At 42.2% G+C, this 19,232-nt stretch overlaps 1 protein-coding gene across 2 annotated transcripts in view; it reads left to right on the top strand.

Moving 5' to 3' along the window:
- The window catches only part of lss (lanosterol synthase (2,3-oxidosqualene-lanosterol cyclase)), a 104,917-nt gene that overhangs the window by 31,481 nt on the left and 54,204 nt on the right, over window positions 1-19,232 (top strand). For both annotated transcript variants that reach the window (XM_060827704.1, XM_060827705.1), the window contains 3 exons: window positions 2,233-2,289; window positions 6,532-6,603; window positions 16,964-17,014. In XM_060827704.1, coding sequence (XP_060683687.1) covers window positions 2,233-2,289; window positions 6,532-6,603; window positions 16,964-17,014 — 180 coding nt within the window. The remainder of the gene's footprint in view (window positions 1-2,232; window positions 2,290-6,531; window positions 6,604-16,963; window positions 17,015-19,232) is intronic.

Below are 19,232 nucleotides of genomic sequence, written 5' to 3'. Positions count from 1 at the left end.
ATTCTACGCTTAAGTGGGGAACAAGAAGATGGCCAGAGTGAGGGTAGGGCCGATCAGGGATAGTGAAGGGAACCTGTACCTGGAGTCGGAGGTGGTCGGGGAGATCCTTAATGAATAATTCGCTTCAGTAGTTGCTAGTGAGGGGGACCATGTTATCTTTGAGCACAGCATGAAAGAGGCTGATATGTTCAAACAGGTTGATGTTAAGAAGGAGGATGTTCTAGAAATTTTGAAAAAAACGTGAGGATTAGGTAAGTCTCCTGGGCCAGAAGGGATATATCCAAGGTTACTACAGGAAGCGAGGGAAGAGATTGCTGAGCCTTTGGCTATGATCTTTGCACCCTCACTGTCCACTGGAGTAGTACCAGATGATTGGAGAGTAGCAAATGTTATTTCCTTGTTCAAGAAAGGGACAACCCTGGGAATTACAGAACAATCAGGCTTATGTCGGTGTTGAGCAAATTATTGGAGAAGATTCTGAGAGACAGGATTTATGATTATTTGGAAAATCAAAGCTGGTTAGAGGTAGTCAGCATGGCTTTGTGAGGGCCAGGTCAGTCCTCTCAAACCTTAATAAATTCTTTGAGGACATGACAAAACACTTTAATGAAGATAGAGCAGTGGATGTGGTGTATGTGGATTTTAGCAAGGCATTTGAGAAGTTCCACAAGCTAGGCCCATTCAGAAAGTAAGGAGGCATGGGAGACAGGGTAATTCGGATGGCTGAGTACAGAATTGGCTAGCCCATATAAGACAGCGAGTGGTAGCTGATAGTCAGCCTGGAGCTCGGTGACCAGTGGTGTTCCACAAGGATCTATTCTGGGATCTCTGCTCTTTGTGATCTTTATAAATGACTTCGATGAGGAAGTGGAAGGGTGGGTTAGTAAGGTTGCCAATGACACGAAGGTTGGTGGAGTTATGGATAGTGTGGAGGGCTGTTGTAGGTTGCAACCAGACATTGACAGGACGCAGAGCTGGGCTGAGAAATGGCAGATGGAGTTCAACCTGGAAAAGTGTGAAGTGATTAATTTTGGAAGGTCGAGTTTAAATGCAGAATACAGATTTAAAGACAGAATTCTTGGCAATCTGGAGGAACAGAGGGACCTTGGAGTCAACGTCCATAGGTTTCTTAAAATTGCCACCTAATTTGATAGGGTTGTTAAGAAGGCAGATGGTGTGTTGGCTTTTGTTAACAGAGGGATTGAGTTTAAGAGCTGTGAGGTTATGCTGCAGCTCCAAAGAACCCTGGTTAGACCATTCTTGGAATATTTTATTCAGTTCTGGTTGCCTCATTATAGGAAGGATATGGAAGCTTTGGAGAGGGTGCAGAGGAGATTTACCAGGGTGCTGCCTGGACTGGAGGGCATGTCTTATGAAGAAAGGTTGAGGGAGCTAGGGCTTTTCTCATTCGAGAGAAGAAGGATGAGAGATGACTTCATAGTGGTGTACAAGATGATGGGAATCACACAAAATGAGGTTATAGTCCAGCAGGTTTATTTGGAAGTACTAGTTTTCGGAGCTCTGCTCTTGACTTGACAAAGGTGCAGCTCTCCAGAAGCTAGTACTTCCAAATAAAACTGTTGGATTATAACTTGGTGTTGTCTGACTTATAACTTTATCCACTCCAGTCCAACACCGGCACCTCCACATCAAGATGATGAGAGGCATGGATAGAGTGAATAGCCAGAAATGGCTATCATGAGGAGGCATAATTTTAATGTGATTGGAGGAAGGTTTAGGGGAATGTCAAAGCTAGGTTCTTCACACGTCTGTGGAATGTAGTGGGTGCATGGAATGCACTGCCAGCAGTGGTAGTAGAGTCAGATACATTAGGGACATTTAAACGACTCTTGGATAGGCACATGGATGATAGTAAAATATTGGGTATGTTGGTTACCTTGATCTTAGAGTAGACAGATACACCAGAAAAGGAGGACCTCCAGGGCAGGTTAGACCCTTGCAGGGGTGAGACTATGACACTTCGGCTGCTTTGGTTTTACGGCTGTTAATTGGCATTGAGATTTTATAATGGGACAACATTAATCTCGACACATTAATGTGGACTTTGGTATCCACTTTATAATGGGTATTCATAGAGAGACACTAAATGCTCTGCTGTGGATATTCAAAGAAACACTGAACTCTCTCTACTTGGCATTCACTGAGAGGCAGTTAATTCTCTGTTTTGGGCATTTGCAGAAATGTTTTAAATCATTTGTATCTCTGTCCTAGGGCACCAACGGATCACAGCTCTGGGATACAGCTTTTGCTGTCCAGGCCTACCTTGAGGTGAGCAACCAAGAATCATATAAAAGTAGCATTTCTTTCATATCGAAGATATTACCCCTAAATGGAAAGGGAGCATTTACTGAGGCTCATGGATGAATGATTTAGTTATCACAAGGAATGGCGAAGTTATTGGATTTATTTGGCTTGTAATTTTTAATTTCCTCTCCTCCCAAACTTATCCTGAGGCCTGCAAGGTAACTCAGCTGAGATTCTCCAACCCCACACAACCGCAGGAGTAAACTTGCAATTTAGTAAAAGCAAAATACTGCAGACACAATTCACCTGAAATTAAAACAGAGTGCTGGAGTCTGGATGGCTTAGGTGTGAGGTAGGTATGACAAGGGCCTGGGGATTAAAATCAAGGAACCTGCCTGCCCAGGTTAAGGACATTTCCTCAGACCTAGAGTGGGACTTGGAAGGTAGTGGAGAGATCGTCATTTACATTTGAAATCAAAAGCATTGGTAAGATTGGAAAGGAGATTCCACTGAAAGACTTTGAACATTTAGAACTTAAATTAAAATGCATAACTTCTGAGGGAATAACCTCTGGATTACTACCTGAGCCGTGTGCAATTAGGACAACTAAAGTCAAGGAGTTAAATGCATGACTCAAGGTTAGTGTGGACTGAATGGGTTCATAGGGCATTGGCACCAGCACTGTTTTAGTGGGATGGGATTCACTTAAACATGCTGCACCAGTGTCCTGGGGAATAAAATAATTAGGGCTGTGGAGAAGGTTTTTAAGCTAATTAAGGGGATGGGGGTTGGTGACGTGGTAGAATTTGAGAGCGGGGAAATAAAAATTGAAAAGGCAAGAGGATATGGCAGCTCTTTGGATAACAATACCCAGAGTGGAACAGGTAGGTCAGAGTGTACAAACATTGACAAAACACCAGTAATAGAGTCAAAGGAAGGAATACTGGTTTAAAAAAAAGACAAAATTAATAGCTGTTTACATGAATGTGCATATTATTCTGAGTAAAATAAATGAGTTAACAATGCAAATGCAGGTTAACAGGTATGACCATATAGGTGTTACAGAGACATGGTTACAAGCACATAAAAGTTGGGAACTAAATATTTAGGGGTATGTAACATTTTGAAAGGACAGCCAGGAAGGAAAAGGTAATGTGATAATATTGTTGGTACAGGATGGAATAAATACGATTGCAAGAAATGATTGTGAAATGAAAGATATAAATATAGTTGGAAATAAAAAGGGAAAGAAGACACTGTTAGGAGTGGTCCATAGACCCCTAATGTGATGGTTCAGAGAGTGAATCAGGATCATAAGGACCTGTAACAGTCAGTACATAAATTACGGGTGACTTTAATCCTCGTCTACATTGAAATAATCAGATTGACAGAGTAGCCTTGAGGAAGAATTCATAGGATGTATTTGGAACAATTTTCTAGAACAACATGTTGTGGATTCTGGATCATTCCTGATGAAGGGCTTTTGCCCGAAATGTCGATTTCGCTGCACTTTGGATGCTGCCTGAACTGCTGTGCTCTTCCAGCACCACTGATCCAGAATCTGGTTTCCAGCATCTGCAGTCATTGTTTTTACCTAATATGTTGTGGATACAATCAGTGATCAGGCTATTTTAGATCTGGTGACATTAATATGTTTAGAGCAAAAGATCCCCGAGGAAACAGTGACCATAAATGGTAGAATTTAACATTCATTTGGAGTGGGAGAAACTTGGGTCAGAAACAACTGTGCTATTTAGATGAGGGCACCTACAAAGGAATGAGAGTAGAGCTGGCTGGAGTGGACTGCGAAAGGTGTTTAACAGCAAAGACAATTGAGGGACAGTGGAAGATATTTTTAAGAAAATAGTTCATGGCTCGCAACAAAGGCATCTCTTAGTGAGGAAAGCCAAACCTTAGTGACAGAAATTCAGAATAATATTAGATTTAAAGAAAAGCATGCAATTGGGCAAAGATTAGTGGTAAAGCAGGGGTCTGAGAAAACTTTAAAATCCAACAAAAGATGACCAAAATAAAATAAAGAGGGAGAAAATAACTTTTTGGTAAATTTGCAAGCAATATCAAGACTGACAGCGAGCTTCTTTTTATATAATAAAATGATGAGAGGGGTCAACATTAACAAAGGCCCCTTAGAAAACTGGGGAACGAATAAGGGGGTTCCAGTAAATGACAGAGGAGTTGAATAAATACTTTGGCATCAGTTTTCACAGTGCAAGACACAAATAGCATTCCAGAAACATTAAATTATTAATGAACAAAAGAAAAAGAGGAAATAAATAGAATAACTATTCCCAGAGAAAAAGTGCTAGGGAAAGTAAAGGTGTTGATGACTGATAACTCTTTGATCTGTTGGGATGTATTCTAGGATATTAAGGTGAGTAGCTACAGAGATGATGGACTCTTTGGTCATAACTTTCCAAGAATTCTGAGATTCTGGAAACATCCCAGAGGATTAGACATCTGCCTATATAAGGCCTTTTTTTTTAACATTGAAGGAGACAAAACAAAAACAAGTAATCACAGGCCACTTAGCTCAACATCTCTTATTGGGAAAATGTCTTTTATCAAGGATATCATATTGTAGATTTCTAATGCACTGCCATTACGCAATCAAGCAGAGTCAGCATGGCTTTATGAAGAGAAAATAATTCCTGACAAATTTATTAGTATCTCTGAGGTGGTAACAAACGGGATAGATAAAGGGAAAGCAGTGGATATAATATATTTGGATTTTCAGAAAGCATTTGATAAGGTACCACACATTACACTACTTAATAAGATAAAGCCCATGGTGTTGAAGGTAGTATATTAGCATGGATTATCTAACTAATAGAAGACAAAGAGTTGAGGTAAGGAAGAGACTGCAAAGGGATATAGACAGGTTAAGTGAGTGAGCAAAAAGGTTAGCAGATGGAACATAATGTAGGAAAATGAGAGGATATGTACTTTGGCAGAAACAATCGAGGAATTGAATATCATTTATCTCTTTATAAAGTTGCATAAAGGGACAGAACAGAGGGATTTAGGAATCATCGTCCAAGTTCAGCAGGTAATAAAGAAGTCAAATGGAATAGTAACCTTTATTTCAAAGGGACTAGAGTATAACAGTAGTGAGGTCTTACTAAAGTCATACAAGGCACTAGTCAGACCACAGCTGGAATGCTGCGAGCAAGTTTCAGCCCTTTTATCGAAGAAAAGATATACTGGCATTGGACACAGTCCAGAAAAGGTTCACTAGGCTAATACTGGGTATGGAGAGACTGTCTTATGAGGAGAGGTTGAATAGATTGGCCCTGTATTAATTGGAGTTGAGAGGAATGAGAGACAACGTTATTGAAATGTGCAGTATTCTTAGGAGACCCAACAGGGTGGATGCAGAAATGTTCTTTCCTTGTTTGGGAGAGTCACGAACCAGAAGACACAATCTCAGAGTAAGGGCGCCCATATTATGAAGTATTTCTTCTCTTAAGGGGTGGTTTACCTTGGGATTTTATTGAACAGTAGAGGACTGTTCAGGCTGGGTCATTAATAATATTCAAGGCTGAGTTAGCTTTTTACATAGTAAGGGAATCTAGGGGCATGGAAAAAAGGCAGGAAGGTGGAGTTGGAGATTATCAGATCATGGTGGAGCAGACTCGATGGGCAGAATGGTCTACTTGTGCTTTTGTATCTTGTGGTCCCTTCCCTCATCCAAACCATTAATATAAATTGTAATTAATTGAGACCCCAGCACTGAACACTGGAACTTCACTAGTTACAGGTTGCCAGTTTGGAAATGCCCCCCTTTCATTAATAGAGGGATTGAGTTTCTGTCTTTTATTAGTTTGCTAGTCCCCTCTATCCGTGTTCATGTACTACCTGCAACACCATGGGCTTTTACCTTAATAATTAGTGCACTGAGTGGCACTTCATCAAATTCTATCTTAAAATCCAGATATTAACATCCACTGCTTCTCCTCTATCTGTTCTGCATGTTACCTATTCAAAGACTTTGAATAAGTTTGTCATGAATGGTTTCCTCTTCATGAAGCCATGTCGACTGTGCTTGATCATATTATAGATTTCTAAATACTCTGTTTTTACATCCTTTAAAATAGATTCTAACATTTTCCCAATACCTGTTTTCTTGTCTCCTTCCCTTTTTAATTCAAGGTATTACATTGGCAATTTTCTAATCTTCTGGAACATTTCCAATCTGAGAATTAGTTATCAGTGTCTGCTAACTTGTGACACTTTTCATTGATACAGGCAGGAGCTCAGGACATTCCGGAATTCACGGCCTGTCTCCAACACGCCCACGAGTATTTCCGAATCTCTCAGGTAAGGTCAGATATTGGGAGGCTAAAATACCGTGGAACAAAGTGACACTGCCATAGCGAACGAGTGAAAGTCAGGGTAGCATTAGATTAGAAGAAGCAGGTTATGTCATTGCCAAAAAGATTAGTTCCAAGAATTGAAAGCATTTTTTTGAAAACATCTAAAGGTGACTAAGGAATTAATAAAGTGGGAAAAATTGATGGAGAACCATGTAGTAGGAAATAGATTTTTGAGGACTTTTTAAGCTAGAGTAGTGATTGTTATTGTGGGTCCTTTACATCTGAGACAAAAGGAATTAGAATGGCGAATCAGGAAATGACAGAGCTGTAATAACAGATGTAGTGTGGCTCGAAGGGCAGAATGGCCTACTCCTGCACCTATTGTCTATTGTTGTCAAATTAGACAAGACAATAAATATACCAGGAATTGTGGGATTTTGAGCCATAAAAAGGCTAGTTTACCTCATAATGGTGACAAATTACTTGGAAAATTGCAAGAGAATGAAAAGGAATGGTGTTTGAAAATGCCAGAACTGTTTTGTCAGGGCTTCACTGGAAAATGGGTAGTGGAGAACCAGTGGATGTATTGTTTTGGGATTTTCAGGTGGTAAATAGTTTTACATTCAGGCTGATGGGATTGAGGCATGTATGAGCATTGCATGAGGCTTGGTTAACAGACAGGTAACAGGGTCAGAACAAGCTGGTCATTTCTGGATTTGCAAACTGTAACCAGTCAAGGCTATGAGGCTTTACTTGTACTTTAATAGTATGCAAACTAAATCCACGACTTTGAGGAGCCTTTGAGTGTAATATATCAAAGTTTGCCGAAAGTACAAATTTACCTGGGAAAGAAACTTGTGAGCAGAATGTAATATGATGTAGATGAATTAGTGATGGGGCAAACTGGTGGCAAATATTGTATAATGTGTGGGTGTTTGGAAATGTCTCCTTTACATGAAGAATAGGTAGGCAAAATATTATTTAGAATGCAGGAGACACGTGAATAATAGTATTCAGAGAGATATGGGAATCTGTTACACAAATTGCAAGAAGTTATTGTTCACGTACAACATAGGTTTGGAGAGCAAACTGCAGTTTACTCTGATCACAAGAATGTTATGCTCTAATAGCATTTTCAAGGAGGAGGTAGATAGAGCTCTTGTGGCTAAAGGAATCAAAGGACAACGGGGAGATCAAGATGAGGATATTGAGCCCGATGTTCAGCCATGATCCTAATGGTGGCTCAAGGAGTCAAATGGAAAAGGCCCTTCAGCCCCTTGAGTCTGCGCTAGGGTAGGTATCGGTCCAGTCAAGGATAGTAGTGGGAAGTTGTGCGTGGAGGCGGAGGAGATTGGAGAGACACTAAATCAATACTTTTCGTCAGTATTCACTGAGGAACAGGACACTATTGCTGATGTGAATATTGAGTCACAAGTGATTAGAATGGATGGCCTTGAGGTATGTAGAGAAGAGGTCTGGGGAATACTGGAAAGGATGAAAATAGATAAGTCCCCTGCGCCTGATGGCATTTATCCTAGGATCCTCTGGGAAACTAGGGAGGAGATAGCAGAGCCATTGGCCTTGATTTTTATGTCGTCATTGTTTACGGGAATAGTGCCAGAAGACTGGAGGATAGCGAATGTGGTCCCCTTGTTCAAGAAGGGGAGTAGGGATAGCCCAAGTAACTATAGGCCAGTGAGTCTCACTTCTGTTGTGGGCAAAGTCTTAGAGAGAATTGTAAGGGATAGGATTTATGAACATCTAGATAGGAATAATGTGATCAAGGATAGTCAGCATGGTTTTGTGAAGGGCAGGTCGTGCCTCACAAACCTTATTGAGTTCTTTGAGAAGGTGACTAAGGAGGTGGACGAGGGTAAAGCAGTAGATGTGGTGTATATGGATTTTAGCAAGGTGTTCGATAAAGTACCCCATGGTAGGCTAATGCAAAAGCTACAAAGGTATGGCATTGAGGGTGCATTAGAGGTTTGGATTAGGAATTGGCTGGCTGGAAGGAGACAGAGTGCAGTTACTAGCAGTGTTCCACAAGGATCTGTTTTGGGACCATTGCTGTTTGTCATCTTTATAAATGATCTAGAGGAGGGGCTTCAAAGCTGGGTGAGCAAGTTTGCAGATGACATGAAAGTCGGTGGAGTTGTGGACAGCGAAGAAGGATGTAGCAGGTTACAGCGGGATATAGATAAGTTGCAGAGCTGGGCAGAAAGGTGGCAAATGGAGTTCAATGTAGCTAAGTGTGAAGTCATTCACTTTGGTAGGAGTAACAAGAAGATGGATTACTGGGCTAATGGTAGGCTACTTGGTAGTGTGGATGAGCAGAGGGATCTTGGTGTCCATGTACACAGATCTCTGAAAGTTGCCACCCAGGTAAATAGAGCTGTGAAGAAGGCATATGGTGTACTGGGCTTTATTGGTAGAGGAATTGAGTTCCAGAATCCTTAGGTCATGTTGCAGTTGTATAAGACTCTGGTGCGGCCTCATCTGGAGTATTGTGTGCAGTTTTGGTCGCCATACTATAGGAAGGATATGGAGGCATTGGAACAGATGCAGAGGAGGTTTACCAGGATGTTGCCTGGCATGGTAGGAAGATCGTATGAGGAAAGGCTGAGGCACTTGGGGCTGTTCTCATTGGAGAAAAGAAGGTTTGGGGAGATTTGATAGAGGTGTACAAGATGATTAGGGGTTTAGATAGGGTAGACACTTAGAACCTTTCTCTGTTAATGGAGTCAGCTGTTACTAGGGGACACAGTTTTAAATTAAGGGGTGGTAGGTATAGGACAAATGTTAGGGGTAGATTCTTTACTCAGCGGGTTGTGAGTTCATGGAATGCCCTGCCAGTAGCAGTGGTGGACTCTCCCTCTTTATGGTCATTTAAGCGGGCATTGGATAAGCATATGGAGGTTATTGGGCTAGTGTAGGTTAGGTAGACTTTGGTCGGCGCAACATCGAGGGCCGAAGGGCCATAACTGCGCTGTATTTTTCTATGTTCTATGTTCTAAATACTGCTAAAAGTGTGCTAATCCCAAGTTCCTGCACTTGTCCCATATCCTTAAATGTTGGGATATTTGAAGTGCCCATTGAAATATTTTTTTCAAGGCTCGTAAGGTTTCTGGCCTCCACTCCCTTCCCAGAGAGTGCGTTCCATACTCCCATCACCCGCTGAGTGAAAATGTTTTCCCAAATCTCCTCTGAATCTCCTGCCCCTTACCCTAAAACTATGCTGTCTTGTGATTGGCCCCTCAACCAAAGGGAACAGCTGCCTTTCATTCAGCCTGTTCATATCCCTCATTGTTTTATACACCTCAATCAGTCTTCCCAGTCATCTCTGCTGTAGAGAAAACAGTCTGAGCCTATCTACTTTCTCCTTATAGTTCAATTCCTTCCTGCAATGAGATGACCAGATAAATGCATAAACATTTTTTCACAATAATTGTCTGGGTTGGAGCACACAGTCCATTCTTCCCAGGAAAACACTTCAACTCTGTTTTCTGCACTCTTGAGGTGAGGAGAGTGGAGTCCAGGGGTGACAATACTCCAACGCTGAATGTGCATACATGCAGTGTTTGAAGAAGTGGGTGGATATGATGCTGTGTTTTCAGACATTTCTTCCGCTGTTTGTGCTAGTCGTTCACCTGGACCTGATTGAGATTTTCAAAACAGAACCTTTACGGATGCATCTTTAGATTAGATTAGATTACTTCCAGTGTGGAAACAGGCCCTTCAGCCCAACAAGTCCACACCGACCCGCCGAAGCGCAACCCACCCATACCCCTACATATACCCCTTACCTAATACTACGGGCAATTTAGCACGGCTAATTCACCTGACCCGCACGTCTTTGGACTGTGGGAGGAAACCGGAGCACCCGGAGGAAACCCACGCAGACACGGGGAGAACGTGCAAACTCCACACAGTCAGTCGCCTGAGGTGGGAATTGAACCCAGGTCCCTGGCGCTGTGAGACAGCAGTGCTAGCCACTGTACCACCGTGCCGCCCCCAGTTTGGGCGTTCCTAGGCAAGAGACTCCCATGAGTCAGGAAGACTTTTCATTGCCGTCCTGCTAACTTCTTGCCATGACAGATGATGGAGCAGTGAGCATGATTTGGAAGCTAGGCATGCGGGCAATGTCATCTGTCCAACACACCTGATTGACTGAGAACAGTGCCTTGATGTTGGGGTTGTTGGTCTGTGAGAGGACACTGGTTTTTGGAGCAATTATCCTGCCAGTGGATTTACAGGATTTTGCAGAGTCATTGTCAGTGATATTTCTCTCAGAGTTTGAGGTGTTTGACACATTGTTTATGTCTCATCCAATATGGATGCTAACACTGCTGGCCTGTACATCTTGAGATTAGTGCCAGCTTTGAGGTCATTATCATCAACCGCTCTATTCCTCAGATCAAAGGCTGTGCTGCCCACTGAAAGAGATATTGAATTATATTGTCAATATCTGCCCTCACTTACAGGATTTTCCCAAGGAAAGATGATCATACTTGCAGTATCTCTGAGATCCTCTGGTAGGCTCTCGTCCTTCCAAATAAGGGAGATAAGATCATATTCTCCTGCCACGGATGTTTCTGCACTCTGTTTTAGTGTGGATTCAGTCTGTATTGGTCACCTTGTTTGATTCTTAGCTGTTGGATGTTCTTTTCAACCTCAAAGAATAGTACAGCTTAGGAACAGGCCCTTTCGGCCAAGCAAGATTGCATTGATACATGATGCCTTTCTAAACTAAAATCCTTTTGCCTCTACACATCCTTGTAATCCCCGCCTATTCATATATCTGTCAAGATACCTCTTAAACATTGTTATTGTATCTGCCTCCACCACCTCATCTTTCAGCGCGATACAGGTACTTTACCACCTTTTCAGTGAAAAAAAACCCTGATTCTCTGAATTTCTTTAAACTTACCCCCTTTGACCTTAAACCTGTATTTCCTAGTAATTGACATTTCTATCCTGGGGAAAAGTCTCCAACTATCCTTGCCTCTCATAATTTTGTAAACTTCTATCAGATTGCCCTCATCCTTTAACATTCAAGTGAAAACTGTCCAATCAGTCCTCATAGTTAAACCCTTCAAACCAGGCAACATTCTTTTCTCTACCTTCTCCAAAGCCTCCATACCCTTCTGTTAGTGTGGGAACCAGAACTCTGTCGGGTTAGTAGCTTAGTGGTTAGCACAGCTGCCTCACAGCCCTGAGACCTGGGTTCGATTCCAGCCAGGAGTTTGAGCATTCTCCCCATGTCTTTGTGAGTTCCCTGCGCATACTCCAGTTTCGTCCCACAGTCTAAACATCCTGAGGAGGTAGTGGATAGGGTACAATTTCAACAGTTAAAAGGCATTTGAATGGATAAATTATGCCCAACTCTCTTTCCTGTACTCTGTCTCATCATTGTTTGAGATCTGACCTACGACGGTGGTATCATCAGCAAACTTGTAAAGGGAGTTGGGCACAATTTAGCCACACAGTTGTGGGTGTATAAGGAGTACAGTAGGGGGATGAGTACACAGCCTTGCAGGGCACCAGTGTTGAGGATCATGGTGGAGGAGTTGTAGTCACTTATTCTTAATGATTGCAGTCTATGGGTCAGGAAATCGAGGATCCAGTTACAAAGGGGAGGGGGAACTGAGACCGAGGTCTCGGAATTTGGCGATGAATTTGTTTGGAATCATGGTGTTGAAGGCAGAGCTGTAGTCAATAAGTAGGACATCAGAATCCTTATTCAGATGATCCAGGGATGAGTGTAGGTCCAGGGAGATGGTGGCTGTCGTGGATCTGTTACGCTGGAAGGCGAATTGCAAAGGATCAAGGCAACCTGGTAGTTCATTTGAGACTGACCTCTCAAATGGAGGTCATAATTATGGGGGTCAGAGCCACCAGGCAGTATTCAGTGAGACACACTGCATGGTTTTTCTTTGGCAGTGGGATGATGGTGGTCTCCCTGATGCAGGTGGGCACTTTAGATCGAAGTAAGTCAACAAATACTCCCGCCAACTGGTCCTCACAGTATCTGAGTGCACAGCCAGGGAGTCCACCCGGGCTGGTTGCTTTCTGTGGGTTCACTCGACGAGGCTAGTCTAACGTCTGCAGCAGTGACCTACTTATTGGTGCAGGTGCATCTGAGGCTGTTGGGATAGATGATATCGTTTCCCTGACTGTCTGTTGAAAGCGAGCGTAGACTGGATTTAGCTCATTGGATAGAAATGTATTATTGCCTGCGATTCCGTTCCACTTCGCCTTGTAGCTGGTTATGTAGTGTAAGCCTTGCCACAAACAACGGGTGTCCGTGTGGCTAGTCTGGGTCTCAAGCTTAGTTTGGTCTTTCCTTTTGGCGTCTCTGGCCTTATGAAGATCACAGCTGGATTTCCTGTATAGGTTATGGTCGACTGACATGAATGCCTCTGACCTGGACTTCACTGGAACATAGGACATTACAGCGCAGTACAGGCCCTTCGGCCCTCAATCTTGCACCGACCTGTGGAACATATCTGAAGCCCATCTATCCTGCACTATGCTATTTTCACCCATACGTTTATCCAATGACCATTTAACTGCACTTAAAATTGGTGAGTTTACTACTGTTGTAGGCAGTGTGTTCCACTCTCCCACTACTCTGAGTAAAGAAACTACCTCTGACATCTGTCCTATATCTATCACCCCTCAATTTAAAGCTATGCTCCCTCGTGCTAGCCATCACCATCCAAGGAAAAAGGCTCTCACTGTGCACCCTACCTAACCCTCTGATTATCTTATGTCTCAACTAAGTCACCTCTTAACCTTCTCTCTAATGAAAACTGTCTCAAGTCCCTCAGCCTTTCCTCTGAACCCTTTCCAAAGCTGCAACGCCCTTCATATAATGTAGTGATCAGAACTGTACTAACCCATCCTTCTACACCCTCCTCTAGGTCATTTAAAAAATGACAAACAGCAATGGCCCCAAATCCAATCTTTGTGGTATACCACTCGTAACTGAACTCCAGGATGAACATTTCCCATCAACTACTACCCTCTCTTCTTTCAGCTAGCCAATTTCTGATCGAAACCGCTAAATCATGCTCAATTCCATGCCTCCGTATTCTGTGCAATAGCCTGCCATGGGGAACCCTATCAAATGCCTTACTGAAATCCAAATACACCACATCTACTGCTTTACCCTCTTCCACTTGTTTGGTCACCTTCTCAAAGAATTCAATATGGTTTGTGAGGAACGACCTATCCTTCACAAAATTGTGTTGACTACCCCTAAGCAACTTATTACTCTCTAGATGATTATGAATCCTATCTCTTTTCCAACACTTTACCCTCAACCGAAGTAAGGCTCATTGGTCTATAATTACCAAGGTTGTTTCTACTCCCCTTCTTGAACATTTGCTATCCTCTAGTCTTTGGGCACTACTCCTGTAGACAGTGATGACATAAAAATAAAGCCAAAGACTCTGCTGTCTCTTCCCTGGCTTCCCAGGGAATCAGAGGAAAATTCCATCCGGCCCAGGGGACTTATCTATTTTCACACTTTCCAGAATTGTTAACACCACCTCCTTCGGACCTCAATCCCATCTACTCTAGTAGACTGTATCTCAGCATTGTCTTTTTCCAGTGTGAATACTGATGAAAAATATTCATTTAGTGCTTCCCCTATCTCCTCTGACTGTACCCACTACTATCCTTGATTGGCCTTATTCTTACTCTAGTCATTCTTTTATTTCTGATATACGTGTAGAAAGCTTTATGGTTTTCCTTGATCCTGTCTGCCAATGACTTCTCATGTCCCTTCCTGGCTCCTCTTAACGCTCTCTTTGGATCTTTCCTGGCTAACTTGTAACTCTCAAGTGCCCTAACTGAGACTTTGTCTCTCATCCTAACATAAGCCACCTTCTTCCTCTTGACAAGAGATTCAACTTCTTTAGTAAACCACGGCTCCCTCAATCAACCACTTCCTCCCTGTCTGACAGGTACATACTTATCAAGGACACACAATAGCTGTTCTTTCAATAAGCTCCACATTTCTATTGTGCCCATCCCCTGCAGCTTCCTTCCCCATTCTATGCATCCTGAATCTTGCCTAATCACATCATAATTGCCTTTCTGCAGCAATAATTCTTGCCCTACGTTATATACCTATCCCTTTCCATCGCTAAAATAAACATAACTGAATGGTGGTCAGTATCACCGAAGTGCTCACCTATCTCCAAATCTAAAACCTGGCCTGGTTCATTGCCCAGTACCAAATCCAATGTGGCCCTCGCCCCTTGTTGCCCTGTCTACATCCTGTGTTAGGAAGCGCTCCTGGACACGTTGGACAATAGCTGACCCATCTAAAGTACTTGAACTATAGTATTTCCTGTCAGTATTTGGAAAGTTAATGTCCCCCATAACAACTACCCTGTCACTCTCACTCTTGTCCAGAATCATCTTTGCTACCCTTTCCTCTACATCTCTGGAACAATTCAAAGGCCTATAGAAAACTCCCAACAGGGTGACCTCTCCTATCCTGTTTCTAACCTCAGCCCATACTACCTCAGTAGGCGAGTCCTCAAATGTCCTTTCTGCCACTGTATTACTGTCCTTGACTAACAACGCCACACCTCTTCCCCCCCCCCCCCCCCCTTTACTATCTTCTCTGTTCTTACTGAAACATCTAAATCCCGGAACCTGCAGTTGGTACTTGTCCTCCCTCTGAGTCAGAAGAATTTGAATTCAAGTCTCACTCCAGGACCCAAATACACCAATTTAGGCCGAGGTTCCAGTGCAGGATAAAGGGAGTGCTGCATTATCGGAGGTGCCATTTTGCAGATGAGGCACTGAACCAAAGTCCCACCTGCCCTCCAAATATAGTAAACAAATCCTGTTACAGTAGTTCAAAAAAGAGCAGGTGAGGTGCCATGGGTGTCCAGGTTATCCCTCAGTTAGCATCATAAAATCCAGTTGGTTGATGCCACCTTGTTCTTTGTAAGAGGTTTCCGTTCTCAAACAGGCTGCTACATTTCCTACATAACAACATTGACTCCTCTTCCACCATTATGAATTGGCTGTCAAGCATATGGAATGTCTGGTGGTCCTGCTGCATACGTCATAATTTTTTCTTTTTCAGTTTATATGAACTTTCTAGGACTTGGTATGGACCATGTTCATTAGGAGTTACTTGAACACACTAGAATACTGGTTGGGATGCATTCTGCCCATTTAAGTAATTTGGGCTCAATATACACTAATTTCTGAATGAGTTTTGTATCAAATCTGCACTAGTGGCAGGGGTCTGACTACTTTGGTGTACCATTGACAGCAGCCTGGAATCAATGTTGGATCAATTTACACTGGTCGACAACGGTTTATATGTTGATGGCACACTGAGTAACTGGCTAAAGGAACGTTTGGGGAAGTTTATTTTTCATTGACATTCTACAGACCGGGCCCTCGCAGGAATGCTCTTCCCAGCTTCACAGCGTGACTATGTTTGGTCCTCTGCAAATTGTGTATGCATCAGAGTTTGTGACGGTTCTTGGGAATTCTCAGGCTCCATCTCCTCATTTGCCCACTCATAAAAGCAGACAAACACTGTTTATTCAGAACTCAGTCCCTGGATTCCCTATCAGCACTGATAGGATGTCAAGGCATCGGGCCACATGCTGGAAACTGGGATTAAAAATGGTTAAGTAGTGTTTGACTGACATAGATGCGATAGACGTAAGGGCGTTTTTCTCTGTGCTGTAGATGTCTATGACTAAAACTTGCTCTCTCTCAGCATCCTACTGCTCCTGTTCCTCGTTCTCCATGATATTGGGATCCCATACTCCCTCCCTCATTCTGTCTCCACTCAGGCACCTCTGATTGGTAATCCTTCATCTCCCCGCCCTTGCTCACCATGTTAAAAGAAATATACATTGATTTAGCTTCAAGTTCTATATTTTTTATGCTCCTTAAGTTCTCTCAGAAATTAGAGATTTATTTCCAATGTGAGGCTGCTCTTATTGGACACAATCAGCCAGCGACAAGATCCCATTCACTAACTGTATTACTTTGCACAAGAAAATACCAAAAGGCAGCAAGCACCAGACAATCAGAACATTGTTGGAGAGATCATAGATTGGCACTACTTGCAACCTTTGCTGAGTGGCAGAGCTCAGGATCAGCGTTTACAATACCCCAAGATTTATATTTAGCAAGGGAAGCATGTCCACAGTCTCAGCTACCAGGAATCAATTAATTGGGGTTTATGATTGAAACTGCGTGCTAGACAATGTCTCTTTAATGAAACCAGAGAGAAAGGGGAGAGAAACTAAGCCAATCAGAAAGTGAATAAACAGCAACATTCGCCATCTTTTAAATTTTCTGTTTTTTATTTACAGGTTCAAGACAATCCTCCAGATTATGATAAGTATTACCGTCAAATGAGTAAGGTAATTTGTTTTTGCATGTTGATTCACAAGCTCACACATTCACTGCTATGTTCCTTTCAAGTTTCTTCTGACCCAAGACATTTTGTCCCGCAATCCCTGTGGTTAATGATTCCAAAAGATTTCTTGTGGTTTGAAACTGCGTAGTGTCTCTCCTTCAAGATCAGAGCTCTGGAAGTGAACAGCTTTTTATATTTTCATGGCACATTGTGTGTAAAAGGTTGTCTCAATGATGGAGATTGGTGATGGAGAGGTGATTTCTGAAGGCCTAAAGTGAGCAAACAGCCACTGAATTTGAAGTCTGTGCCTGAAGTGTGGCCAAAGCTGAACAATGCTGAAAGGCAATGCTGTCTTTGAGCTCTAGGAAATTATAGCTCATCGAAGACGTAACAGCATTGCTAAAAGGAATACAGTCAAAGCTGTTTGTCTTGAACTCATCAGGCCTAGATGGCAAGAAACCAGTCTTGCAAAAGGAGCATCAGTTTATACAGCATACAAAGAGTGCTGATTGTTCAGGAAATCATTGGCATGGCGCTGCATCAGGAACTGTTAGCCATCAATCTTGTTTCTCAGACCATGAGACATCGGAGCAGAAAAAGGCGATTCAGCTGATTGAGTCTGCTCTGCAACTCAATTAGATCATAGCAGATCTGATAATTAACTCCACTTACCTGTGTTTTTTCTCTATAACCCTTGATTCATTTACTGATTAAAAATCTGTCTCTCCCAGCCCTGGCTATAGTTAATGGCTTTGATAACTCTTTCTGCTAAAGAATTCCACAGATTCACTATCCTCTGAGAGATTAAGCTCTCTGAATCTTCACAAAGTTGACTGATCAACAGTTACTTTGCCTACTCTCTCAACATATTCCTTTATTTTCCTAGTTTAAACGGTGAAAGACTTTAATGTTAACTATTACCTTATTTCTTTATTTTTTCCACTATTCTGTGAAGTAATGTTTAACGTTTTAACTCTCATTTCTCTCATACCTAGGTACCTTGGTGCCTGAGATGGCTGCCGGGTGTAGTGACATTATACACTTTTCACTGTACTTCTGTAATTCTGTAATATACTTGAATACATGTGACAACAAAATTTAAAATATAATCTAAAGGAATTCCTTCTCATTTCTATCCTAAATAGCCGTCCCCTTATTCTGAGATGATGCCCTCTGGTCCTAATCTCTCCCAAAGGAGAAAACAACCAAGATATATGAGACTGTGGGCCAGGCGCTGGAAAATAGGGTTAGAATAGTTTGGAGGATGTGTTTGAGCAGCATAGATATGATGGGCCAAAGGACCTTTTCCTGTGCTGTTGAACTCTATAACTAATTTCTCTGCGTCTATCACGTTCCCTAAAAAGCTTGAATTAATGTTTTGAGTCTTATAACTCTTCATCTGACTTGTGTCACTGGACTTGAAACATTAACTCTACTTTCTCCCCATAGATGCTGAGTTTCTCCAAGAATTTCTGTTTTCGTTTCAGATCTCCAGCATCTGCAGCTCTGTATTATCCCCCAAGAATCTTGTATGTTTCAATAAGATCTCTTCTCATTCATCTAAACTCAACTGAACACAAGCCAACTACTCAACCTCTCCTCATTAGAAAATCCTTGCAAACACATCAGCTTAGTAAACCTTCACGGGTTGCCTCCAATGTCAGTATATCTTTCCTAAGATAAGGGGCCAAAAACTGTCGACAGTATTCCAGTTGTCACCTGATTAGTGCTTTGTATAGCTGTAGCAAAATCTCCCTGTTTTTATGTTCCTTTTGAAATAAATGTCAATATTCCATTTGTCTTTCCCTAGCACCCACTGAATTTGGACCAGTCAAGGAGATTGGTCAAAGTATTGCAATGAATGTTTGCAGAGATTGTGTCTCTTTCATTGGGAAATGAAATGTCAATGTTTGTACAAATTCTATTTGCCTAATTCAGACGCAGTCTGGCATGCACAAATGCAGCTCTGTAAGCCCAATTAATAATATTAATCTGGTCTAATTCCTGGTATAGTCAAGATTATTTAGCAAATGTTGTATATTCTCTCTGCCAAGCCTTCTCAGAAACTTTGTTTCAATAGTATCACTTGGGCCCAACTTGAGTTAACCTGCACTCTCATCAGAGCAGTCAGCCAAATGAAACTTCTTGAGCTACTTCCAATGCATATCTGTGCCTCCTGATGTAAGGAGTCCAAGATGTTATACAGGAGTCTGACCAATGCA

The sequence above is a fragment of the Hemiscyllium ocellatum genome, chromosome 7 (assembly GCF_020745735.1).
Source record: "Hemiscyllium ocellatum isolate sHemOce1 chromosome 7, sHemOce1.pat.X.cur, whole genome shotgun sequence".
NCBI lineage: Eukaryota > Metazoa > Chordata > Chondrichthyes > Orectolobiformes > Hemiscylliidae > Hemiscyllium > Hemiscyllium ocellatum.
The sequence above is the reverse complement of the archived record's forward strand: the minus strand, read 5'-3'. Positions and strand labels throughout refer to the sequence as shown.